Below are 12,570 nucleotides of genomic sequence, written 5' to 3'. Positions count from 1 at the left end.
GGGGATGTGGCTCACGTGGTAGCGCGCTGGCCTGGTATGCATGCGGCCTGGGTTCGATCCTCAGCACCACATACAAAAAAAGATGTTGTGTCCGCCAAAAACTAAAAATAAATATTAAAAAAAATTCTTTCTTAAAAAAAAAAAAACAAAGGTGATAAATACACAAAGTGGATCACTTTCCAATTATTTACTACATGTTATTATCCATACCCTTCAAGGTATTTATAAATCAGCATGGTAGGAATATCACATGATGGCATTTAGTGTATGAGGTCATGTACCAATACCATTTGGATCAACCACAGAACACATATGTGATAGTGGTCCCATAAGATTATAAAGGGGCTGCTCATTGCTACCTCCTAGTGGTATTGTAGCCATAATAACGTCTGGTGCAATGCGTTTCTCATGTTTGTGGTGATGCTGGTGAAAACAACCCCTTTTAGGTATATTTAGATACAAAAATATCATTGTATGTGTTGTCTACAGTATTCAGTACAGTAACGCTGTACAGGTTTAAGCCTCGCTGGCTGTAGGCTGCATCCCCTAGGTTTGTGTAAATACATTCTATGATATTTGTGTTAGGAAACTGTGTAGGGACACATTTCTCAGGATGAGTCCCATGTATGACTACAGCAGTAAATAACATATAATGTTTAAAAAAAAAATGAAAGGCTACCTAGCATCTCTTCCAAACTCTATTTTCAGTGACATTACATTGGTAGCTCTTGGCAAACACTACAAATCAGGGGTGCTCTCCCTGCTGAGTTGGTTTTGAAACATTTATTAAAAAACCCACTACTGGGGCTGGGGTTGTAGCTCAGTGGTAGAGCTCTTGCCTCACACATGTGAGGCACTGGATTCGATCCTCAGCATGACATGAAAAATGAAATAAAGGTAGCGTGTTCATCTACAACTAAAAATATTTTTTTAAAAACTCACTACTAGTTGAGAACAATCTGAAGCTGAAAAGGTGACTGTGGGGTCTTGGCAAGGACTTTCCAGCTTCCTTCTGCATAAGGGGGTAGAGTTGATTGATTTCTCACTGAGCCAAGGCACCTGGTTGAATCCTTTCCTGTGTCCAACCTACTTGTCAGGTGCTGAGATGCTGGATAAAGAACGTGAGAAAGCTCGGTCTCGAACTCCAGAGATAGAGGGGGACTGCGTCCCTGGGGGATACCACACCCATTTCAAGCCCAGGCAGATGCTCAGATGCATCTGGGGTTCAGCACTAAGTGATAGAAGTTGGGACTAAAAGGGGACATTTGTGGTGGGTTGGGAGTCATGAGACAGCTTGGAGGAAGGCATTTACTCTGAGCCTCTAGGGGGTTCAAGGATACAGTGATATAGATAAATGAGGAAAAGGCCTTTCATCCAGGGGAGGGGCAGTTTGGGCAACAAAATTCATCAGATCATTTTCTAAGAGGACACTACTTTTCAGAAAGTTGCTCTCCCCAGCTAGAGAACTTTTCCATGACCCCTAGGGACAGGGGAACGCATAGCTGACTTCTCATCGTGCATCTTTGAAATCATGGGTTCTGGTGACAGGCTGCTGCTAAATAGGCTGTACATATGCACATCCCTCCACAATGGCCCTCTGTTTCCTCATCTTAAAAACTAAGGGGTAGTTTCTCATTTCCATGTTATTCAATGTTGATTCAATAGTTGGAGACTATTCCAGTCAAACTTACCCACTGCTTCTACAGAGAACACAAGCCTTCCGCAACATATTTCTCTCTTCATCACCTAGTCTACAAAATGCCTTTCAAATTCTGACCAAATCTGAAATACTGAACTCCAGCTAATCCTGCCCCCCCTTGCTTTGAGCTGAGGGTAGCTTGGCTCTAGTCCAACAGCCAGCTGGGGCAGAGGAACTTACGAGAGGGAAGTGGGAGTCTTCCAGCTTAATCTTTCCCTTTAGCTTACAGTGGTGTCAGCATCTCTCCCAGGCTTCTTGTGATAGGGTGGGGGTCAGTCACAGCTGCCCACTCTCTCCTCTGGAGTCTCTCTCTCTCCCTGTCTCGTTCTCTTCTTACATGAGGTGCGCAGTATTGATGATCAAACCCAGGGCCTTGTGCATGCTAGACAAGTATTGTCCTACTGAGCTGTATCCCCTGCCTTTTTTTGTTTTTGTCTCTGTAAGTGACCAAGGCTGGCCTTAAACTTGCAATCCTTCTGCCTCAGCCCCCTGAGCGGCTGGGATTACAGGTGTGCACCACCACAGCAGGTTTTCTTTAGGCTCTTTGGCAAGGTTCTGGGGTCACTGGCTGGTGAAGGCCAAGACTGAGTTGGGGGGAATAAGATGGAACGATCCACAAGCAATGGATTACTAAAGGTCTTTTGAAGGAAAACAGTGCTGCTGTAATTGAAATCCTGTGCTTCTCCTTTGTGAGGGCTCCCTTGATTTCTTCTCTCTAAAACTCAGCCAGGCAGATTCTCAGCCTTGTGCCCCACTAGCCCTTCCAGGGCTTTCTGTCTAGTCAGAGGGGGCAGACTAGGTCATTGATGACTCCATTCTGGTCTGGCTGGCGCCAGGGAGCTGAGTATGGGGCTTCTCTCTAGGCTAAAGGGCAAGGGTCATTTTCTCCTGGGGCATCTTAGGACATCATCCTTCATTTGCAGACTGGCCAGTGGCCAAGGTTTAAAGATGCTGCTTTTGGAGTCTGGGCTCCATCTTCTAGCGAGGAAGCATTGTAGACTTCCTGGGGTTGTTTTTATTTTCAGGTTTTATTTTGTTTTTGCAGTACTGGGGATTGAACCTAGGGCACTCGCTCACTGAGCTACACTCCTAGACCTTTAAAACAATTTTTAAAAAATAAGTTTTTTTGTTTTGTTTTGTTTTTTTTTGAGACAGGGTCATGCTAAATTGCCCGGGCTGGCCTGGAACTTGTGATCCTCCTGTCTCGGTCTCCCAAGTTGCAGGGATTATAGGTGTGCACCACTATACCTGGACTTCCTGGGTTTTTGAGTGTGGAAAAGAAGTTAAATTCAGGCACTGCTACAGAGGCAGCTGTAGAAAACCTTTCCTGGTAGTGTTTACCCCAGGGAAGGAGGAGGGAAAGAGACATGCTGGTCTTTGATGACGGTATGGCTAATGGTGGGCCCAGTCTGTGGGTTACAAAGCCAAATTTAGGAGGCATATTGGATCAAAGTAAATGATCTGTTGCTCTGCCTTCAAAATATATCCTCAACCCTCCCACTCCTCACCATTCCCCCGCTGGGCCAAAGTTCCAAGCTGTCATGTTGCTTTTCCAAACCAGCACAGCAGCTCCTTCCTCATGTTCTCCAGCTCCCATCTCATCCCTTGAGACCATTCTCCACTCAGCAACTAGGGTGAGCATTTTAAAAATGCAAATCAAGCTGGGCATGAGGCATTCCTATAATTCTAGTGGCTGGGGAGCCTGAGGAAGGACGATTTCAAGGTCAAAGCCAGCCTCAGCAACTTAGTGAGGCCTAAGCAACTCCATGAGATGCTGTCTCTAAATTAAATGTATTTTTTAAAAATGGGAGCTGAGAGCTGGGGTCGAGGCTCAGTGCTAGAGCATTTGCTTAACACATGTGGGTCACTGAGTTCGATCCTCAGCACCACATAAAAATAAACAAATAAAGGTACTGTGTTCATCTACAACTAAAAAAAAATTAAAAGAAAAAAATGGGGGTTGAGGATGTGGCTCAGTGGTTAAGAGCCCCTGGGTTCAATTCCCAGTACAAAAAAAAAAAAAAAATGCAAATCAGACTGTTCCATTTAAATGTTTAAAATCCACCAGTGACTTCCTATCATATTGGAATAAAAACCTAAATTTTTACAGGCTCGGTAATGCACACCTATAATCCCAGTTACTCAGGAGGCTGAGGCAGGAGGATCACAAGTTTGAGTTCAGCCCGGACAATTTAGCAAGGCTCTGTTTCAAAATAAAATGATTTGGGTTTGTAGCTCAGTAGTAAAAGAGGTTACCCCAGTAGCAGAAAACAGAAAATCTCCTCCCTCCTTACAAAGGCCCCATGGTCTTACTAGGGACCACTCTCCCAGTCACTTGCTCCACAGTAGCCCTCCTGCCCTTTCCCACCTTGAGACCTTGTCACCTGCTTTTCCCTCAGCATGGATCCCTTTGCCTGACGTTTCTTACCTCCCCAGTTCCCTCTTTTAAAGTGGCCATTCCCTCCTTTTGCCTTTTTCATATTGTCTTATAAATGACTTCAAAGCTTTTATGAGTTTCTAACCTTCTTATGTATCTGCTAACCTTCATTAGCATGTGAGGTTCATGAGACAAGGCAGCCTGAGTGTCCCAGGACAGTGAATGGCACTTAGTAGATGCTGGATAAAAATATTTGTTGACAGAACGAGCAAATGTACAAATGAGTGAGCTGTTTCCTTCTGAAGAAAAACTCCAGTTTATGTATAACACCTGCCATTGCTGCAGGGCAGAAAGGAGAGTGGGCTGAGAGCAGGGAGAAATGGTGGGAGTATCACCTCTAATTCTCTTGTGGGGTCACACAGGGTGGGGTCAGGGGAGTAAGGTATGCCCTCTAGGTGCTAACCTCACCCTGGGCCTCCTTCCAAGCCTGGCGCACCTTGATCTTCACTTTAAAAGGATCGATCAGGAAGATCACCTTGGGGTCGCCCACCAGGGAAGGTAGCTGCCCATTATCTGGCACCTCCAAGTCGAACCTCTGCAGCATCCAGGCTATGAAGAGGAAGATCTCCTGGCGGGCCAGGATCTCTCCTACACAGGAGCGGGGACCAGCTCCAAAGGGCAGGTAGCTGGGAGACGGTGAGATGAGGTGGCTTCCAGTTGGATCCAAGAAGCGCTCTGTGGGCAAGGGGGAGGCATTAGCCAGGGATGAGGCCGTGGAGAATCATGCTTCCACCCTGGCTGAGGCAGAGATGTGGCCCTGTCTGAAGACCTCCAGACTGAAGAGAGATAAAGCTCTGCTCTCAGGTAGGTAGCCCTTCACGTGACACAGAGGAAATGAAATGATCAAGAATGATGGGGAGGGGAGGGGGCAGTGTCAACAGATGAAAATGCCACCATCTAAGCTTAATAGGAGTCAGATGCTTAGAGGACTTCGCAGAGCCGTGCAGTTGATTGGAAGGAGAGCAAGGGAAACCCAGCCATAGTCTGGCAGTCTACAACAATGTGGGCGTGGCAACAGGTCCATGGAGATGGGGCCAAGAGTTTTCTAGTAGCAAGCTTGGCAGATGGGAAGAGAGGCTTGGGGGAGGGGGGACCTGTAGAGCAGAGTCCAGGCTGGCTGTGTGATCTAGGGAGCATGACAGGATGGGACAGGGACTTACCTGGCATGAACTGGTTTGGCTGGTTCCACTCCTCCTCATTGTGATGAAGTGCCCACAAGTTGACGATCACCTGTGTGTCCTTGTTGATGGTATACTCACCAATGCTGTTCCAGAGAGGGAGAGGAAAAAGGGTCTGTGACATTGCCCTTCCCTCCTCACTCAGCCCCAAGTCTCCACATTCTACCACCTTGGGGGGAAAAGAATCCTTTACTCCCTCATTTCCCAATCATCTGTCTTTTCCTTAGTTTGTAACAGATCAAATCTGAATCGAGCTCTATCCTCCAGACAAGCACTATGTACTGACACTGTACACAGGGACATCCATGGCTGTCAGGGGATGTGGTATGCATATATCTAAGGCAACTGTTGGGCTGGGCAGGAGCGTAGAACTCCAACAGCTTTATCCCAGCCCACATGCCTCCAAGGGCAACAAGCAGCTAGCTTCCTGGGAAATTAGGTGGGTCTATATATTGGTCAGTGAGTGTCAGTGGGTGGTAGATACACTGATCAGAAGGCCACTGATCATTGTTAGGAGTCAGCGTTCAACTCGCAGGCTGAGGGCAGGGCTCGGGTATGGATGAGGAACCAGGTGGGCTGGCAAGCAGAGTTGGCCTAGATGTCTTTGGGAGGGAAAGCATACCTGGAATCAGTATTAGCCTTGTGGGGTATGAGCATTGGGGCCACAGGTCTGATGCGAAGCACCTCTCGGATGGTGGCCTCTAACATGAGGAGGTGATTCCTGTCACTGAAAGTTGGTGTACGGCTGAAACCTACATTCTGGTCAATCTCCTCATGGATCTTCTTCTTCACCTAAGAGCCAGAGGGAGATGCACATACCAGTGTGCTTCAAGCCCAAGAGAAGCATGGGCTTGGCAGAATCCAATGGTCACATCCTGTACAGACCCTTTCCAGCACAGCCCAGGCTCTGCTTCCAGAAGATGGAACAGCTTTAATCTGGGGCCAGGGCCAGCACCTACTTGGGTGAGGGACAGGGCAGCCCCAGGGCATTGCCTCTCCTTTTCTCTGGGATGCAGAGGTCATGCTGGCTGGTTCCCAGGCAAATGGAAAGACAGTAGTGGGGACAAACTCACCTGAGGATTGTGCAGCAGGAAGGCTACAATCCAATGCACCACAGAGACTGTGGTCTCCACACCAGCTCCAAAGATGTCCGCCATGGTGGCAACAATGTGATTATCTGAAAACATATTTGAATCCAGGTCTGGGCCACTATTGTTATTCTCTGCATTCATCTTGGCTTGGATGAAAATGTCCAGCATGTTGGTGATACAGTCACTGTTGAATTTCTCCTGGGTTGGGGAAAGTTGAGACTGATAAGGAAAGAGCTCCACCTGCAGCACTCCTGCCATACTTCTGTTACACTAGTCAGGGCCTCTTACACTTGAAAGTGAGGTAAGACTAGCAGGACCTATGTTTACATAGGTAGGAGAAAGCACTGTGCCTTTTTTAAATTTGAGGGGTAGACAGATGCCATCTAAGCTCCTCCTTTATTTCTTACTTTACCACTTCCATTCATTAATTGGGTCAATTTGTATTGTGCATCTACTATGTGCCAGACTCTGCTAAGCTCTGCAGATATTACAATGTCCAAAATGTACCCCAGTCCTGTTCCCAGGACATTTTCAAACATACTCATATTTTTCTCTTTCTTTCTTCTTTTTTCTTTCTGGTATTGGGAATTGAACCCAAGAGTGCTTTACTACTGAGCCATATCCCCAGCCCCTTTTATCTTTTATTTTGAAATGGATCTCACTAAGTTGCTTAGGGTCTTGTTAAGTTGCTGAGGCTGGGCTTCAACTTGCGATCCTCAGTCTCCTGAGTCTCTGGGATTACAGATTTGCACCACTATGCCTGGCAACTTCACTCATACTTTCATCTTCTCAATCACCTACCTTGTGCTTTTTCATTATTTGATTCAGTATTGCATCTCGCACATCAACACACCTCTTTAGCATTTCCAGGGTCTTATTGGGAAAAATCTGGGGAGTAGAAAGAAATGTCAAATCCACTCCTCTTCCACTTTGCTATTCCATCTATGAGAATCCATCCTACAGATCCTAGCTTTCTGTCTCAGGAGAATTTCTACTCTAACCTTACCTTCAGCCTTAATGAAGGACAAGATGGGGACACAGAATGGGCTCCTCAGGGACAACTCCAAGAAGAGAGGAGGGTACAGATTCCTCTTCCCAGTTAACCAAACATCAAACCCTGATTACTATGTGCGGAGCTCTTTAGACTAAGATAAATTTGAGTCTGAAAACAAGGGCAAGTTCCTTAACCTAGTTAAGCCTGTTTTCTCTTCTGTACAATGAAGATAATAAAACATACCTCCAAGGGGAATTCAATGATTAATGTTTATAGAGTGCTTAATACTGGCACACGACAATTGGAAAATAAATGAGAGCCACTATCATGAGTTTTATTAAGATTCATGATTCAAAAGGCAGATCCATTTGTATAGAGAAGTGGCCAAGGTTGTATGAGGCAGAGGTCACTGGCTGAGGAGGTCAGGAAAAAGATAGGTCTGGAGACAAAGAAGAATCAGGGACACTGTCTGCGTTTGCTGGGATCTGAAGGTGTCATTTGGCTTCATTCTCACCTTCAACCAGGGGAATATGTCCACCAGAGTTTCATTTCCCAGATTCTCCAAGATACTTCTACTGAAGTTCCTTATGGTTCTCAACTCTGGATCCTCAGTTTTGTAGGAGATGTTGAAGCAGATGATGCAGATTACGTTAAGTATAGCCATGAAGACAGGAAAGGACAAATCTATGACTTGTCCATGGCGGGTGGCCAGATGATCACACAATGCACTGGCTTCCCGACATACTGAGGGGAGAGAGAGGCGTGAGGGTGGGACTGCATTTGCACCCTGGCCACCCTCTACCAGTTCCTTTTTAGCCAGGGTGGGGCAGAGATAGCAATTAGCCACTAGATGGTAGCAATCGCCAAGAAAAGACTGAAATAAACCATCCCTAACCCTTTCCTCCTCCCCAGCCCTCTTTTCACTCCCAGCTCCTGTGTGATCAGCTCCAGCCCCCGGCACCATCCCAGCACTCACTGATGTTCTCCAGCTTCTGGTCGCCCTCCCTGAACAGGGCAAAAGTGCCCAGCACTAGCTTCCGGTGCAGCTGCCATTGAGTGTTGGAGTCAGCAAAGGCAATGCCCTTCCACTGGTCTGACAGGAGGCCTAGAGTTACCTTTGGAGAGCAGACAAGGCTGTAGGACTCACACACCATCCACCCACCCCTTGCCCCAGCCCTACTCCCCCAGCCCCTCTCCATTTCTGGGGGAGAAAGCAGGTACCTGTTGGTGCTGACTCCCATGTGGGGATATTTCTGTTCTATTCCACCATGACTGTTAGGTCTTGATAGGACAGACTAAAGCCCTCTATTTATGGGAGTAATTAGCACCAGGGTACTGAGATGGGGCACTGGGAGTATTTCTGGGATAGCTATCCAACAGCAAGCTCAATGGGTCGATGCAGTCCTGAAATGCTACTGTAGGTCAGTTGTCCACCCCCTTGAACTGGAGCCATGGGGATAGTTCCAGAGAAATAGCAATCTCACTGGTCTAGGAGTCAGGGTGCTTCTCCCCAGTAACTTCCCAAGTGGGAAAGAATCACTGCCCCCATTTTCCACAAAGAATAGCCTCAACACTGGCTATTTATTGAGCACTTCGTGCTGGGGCCAGACTAGGTGCCTTATATAACCTTAAATTAGGACCAGAGAGATTATCATCTAGTTCAGGGGTGAAATGAGCGGGGTGACAGATCCACAACCTCTCAGGACCACACACCCACCCCACTCCACTCCTGGGCAGCCCATTCTAGAGGACCTCCTTTAATTCTTCCTTCCTAATTTAGAGGCTAGGGGAGTTTGAGGAGTTCCTCCCCTCTTATCCATCCCCGACTAGTCTGATTTTGAAAGAATATTAAGAACTGCACAACCCCAGGTGGGGGGAAGGGAAGAAGAATGGACACTGCTTACCACAGGGGGCCGCCCGGAGAATTCCTTGCCCTTCTTGACAAGCACCTCCTTGGCTAGCTGGTGGTTGCCAATAATCACTATAGTCTTGGTGCCCACACGAAAGGAATAGATGGGTCCGTATTTTTTCTGCAGCTTGAAAAAGCTGACGTGCTTGTGGCCATGTCTGGGGAGGAATGGCAGGCTGCCCACCAGGGGCAGGTATGGGAGGCTCTTGGGATACTTGGCCCCAGGAACCCTTACCTTGGACCAAAAGACATAGGCTAGGGTGAGCAGCAGAAGAGCCACGAGCTCCCACATGGTGGCGAGGTGCCTGGCAGGCAGGAAGGATAGCTGGGGCAGGAGAAGCTGTAGCAACTTTAGGGTGCCAGGAGGCCTTTTTAAGGGCTTCTCTGATCTTTACCTTGAAATTCTGTTATCTCTTGGCTTGTGAAAGTTAATCCTGGAGCTGAGCCAGGCCTGACCTCTCTCCAAGAACCAGGATATGAGGGGTAGGGGAGGTCTCTTCAAGGGCTGGCTCAACTGGAGGGCAAACCAGTGGAGGAGGAGCTGGATAAGGCAGGACAGCTGGTCTCCTCCCTGGAACTCTTCAGCCATGGATAACCCCAGAGTGCACCAGAGGCAAATGGTATCTGAATTAGCAATCAAGGCTTAGGACTTTCCATGTTGTAAAATCAAAATCAGAATCATCGGAGAGATAACAATGTCAGCAGAATTACAACTCACTGGGCCTGTCAGAGACACTTCATCCAGTCTATCATTTAATACTAGAGAAAAGTGAGGTCAGATTAAAGACACGTAAAGTGGTGGCAAAGTCCCACATGTCCTAATTCCTTGGTAACTGCTCTTTCCAGAGGTGTCGATGCACAAGCATTGAGAGCACCACTCCAAGAGCCAGACAAGTTTGGGTTCAAGTTCTAGCTTGGTCATTTTTTAGCTATATGATCTTGGGTGAGTTACTTAACTTCTTTTGAAAAAATTGCTTTTATTATGTGTGTATTTTTAAAAATTTACTGATTTTCTGGGTTTTTTTGTTTGTTTGTTTTTGTTTTTTTCATGCTGGGGATTGAACCCAGGGCTTCATGCATACTAGTAAAGTGCTCTATCCCTGAGCAACATCTCCAACCTTCTATTATATTATTATTTATTTTTTATTTTTTGGTACTGGGGATTAAACTCACTCAACCACTGAGCCACATCCCCAGCCCTATTTTGTATTTTATTTAGAGACAGGGTCTCACTGAGTTGCTTAGTGCCTCACAGTTGCTGAGGCTGGCTTTTTCTTTTCCTTTTTTTTTTTTTTTTAATTTTATTTTTTTTAGTTGTAGTTAGATACAATATTTTTATTTTATTTATTTGTTTTTATGTGATGCTGAGGATGGAACCCAGTGCCTCCCACATGCTAGGTGAGTGCTCTCTCTACTGCTGAGCCACAACCCCAGCCTCTGAGGCTGGCTTTGAACTTGTGATTCTCCTGCCCCTACCTCCAAAGCTACTGGGATTACAGGCATATGTCACCCCACCCAGCTACTATATTATTTTTAATGATTGAATTCTATTGTGTATATACCAAGTATATGCCTACCTAATTTAACTGATCCTGTATTGTACTGAACATTTAGGTTGTTTCTAATTTTGTCTTTGTTGTTGACATAAACAACATTAAGGAAGCAACTTGGAGTGAAATCTTTGTGCATAACCATTAATATTTTCTTGTAGGATAGAATCCTAAAAGGGGAGTTATTGGTCAAAGGCTATGTATGCATATTTTAAAGATTTGTAACAAATATTTCTGAGTTGCATTTCATTAATATATTTCTTGGTATTCAACCATTCCTAGAACAATATTAAATTTTTTCAATGTCTTCATTTAACACAATTGAATTCTCTTGTGATTTGCTTAGGCTTTCATTTCTTTTGTATCTCTGTTCATATGAAAAATTGGATTGTAGTTTTCTTATTTGTGCATTGCCAGGCTTTGGTAATATGATTTTGCTAGTTTATACATTTATCTGAGAAACATTCAATCTTTTTCTATGTCCAATATAGAGAAAATATGTTGAAAAGCCAGGTGTGGTGGTGCATGTCTATAATCCCAGTGACTCAGGAGGCTAAAGCAGGAGGATCAAAAGTTCAAAGCCAGACTCAGCAATTTAGCAAGGCCCTAAGCAACTTAGAAAGATCCTGAAGGGAAAGCGAGGAACGAGAGACGGGTAAGTGAGAAATGAAAAACAGAGACCAGGCAGAGATACACACGAGAGTTTATTTGTCAGAGCTGACAAATAAGGGCCATCTCTCTATAGGAGAGAGAGGCAAAACAGGCTTGGGGTCTGGGATTTTTATAGGGCAGGCTCAGGAATCAGAGCGGAGGAGGTCCTCATACGGGCAGTTAAGGGTTGGGTTGGTATGAGGGAGTGGTGACCCTTTCTCAGAAAGACCCTTGGGTGAGAAAGCAAGGCTGTCACCTAAGATGGTTGCACAGATGCTAAGCAAGGACCTTATATTCCTTGATTTTTTGTTTTTATTTGGCCCCTTAGGGAACAGGATGTAGGTCAACCTTCTATAACTGCTTCCTGCTAGGAAGGGACAGTGTTTGAATCATTTGGGACTATGATGGAGGTTGAGTGGTAATGGAATGCTGTCCTCAGTGGCCCAATTTTGGTGAGGGATTGGTATTGCTTCAGCAGAGGAGAGCTGTTGCTGTTCGAGGTCCTGTTTTATCTTGTCCTTTATTATACCAGGATGATTGACATAAAAATAACATTCCTCCTGTAGATACAGATAAAGTCCGCCTTTTTCAGCTGTAAGAAGGTCAAGGACTCTTCGATTCTGCAGAACCACAGCAGCTAAAGAATTGAGCTGGGATTGTATGGTTAGTATGACTTGAGCAAGTTGCTGTAAGTCTCCTAGAAACTGGAATGGTAATTCCTGGTAATGGTACCCCGGGAGGTGAGAGCAGAATGAGGGAGGAGGGCAAAAATGAAAAAGGGAAGGGTGGTACTTGTGGTTCTTCAGTGTCCTCGTGGTCCTCAGAGACAGAAGGAAGATTGGGGGGTCTGAGCTTGGAGAAACACAACTTGAGAGGGCCTGTGGGTCCCACTGCATAAGATAATGGAGAGGACTGTTTTTAATGGGAGTTATGAACTCAATATGGGATGCCCTCGAGGCGGGTTGCTGAGGGAGTGGTGAGAATGACCCAATAGGGTCCAGTCCATTTTGCAGAGAATTGAGAGGAGGAGGGGGCCTGTTGGGGGGTAGTAAAAAGTACCA

General features: G+C 45.9%; 1 protein-coding gene across 1 annotated transcript; it reads right to left on the bottom strand.

Annotated features, from left to right (window-relative positions):
• Positions 1-4,527: 4,527 nt before the first annotated feature.
• Cyp17a1 (cytochrome P450 family 17 subfamily A member 1) lies at positions 4,528-9,600 on the bottom strand. The gene is made up of 8 exons (XM_027930409.2): positions 9,304-9,600; positions 8,376-8,514; positions 7,914-8,143; positions 7,207-7,293; positions 6,388-6,603; positions 5,937-6,106; positions 5,297-5,400; positions 4,528-4,811 (listed from the first exon to the last, which is right to left on the bottom strand). Exons 1-8 carry the CDS (start codon positions 9,598-9,600, stop codon positions 4,528-4,530), a joined length of 1,527 nt encoding a protein of 508 aa, XP_027786210.2.
• Between the last annotated feature and the right edge of the window lie 2,970 nt (positions 9,601-12,570).

This window comes from Marmota flaviventris, chromosome 4, assembly GCF_047511675.1.
Source record: "Marmota flaviventris isolate mMarFla1 chromosome 4, mMarFla1.hap1, whole genome shotgun sequence".
Lineage (NCBI taxonomy): Eukaryota > Metazoa > Chordata > Mammalia > Rodentia > Sciuridae > Marmota > Marmota flaviventris.
Note: the sequence above shows the minus strand (reverse complement) of the source record. Positions and strands in the feature narration are given on the sequence as shown.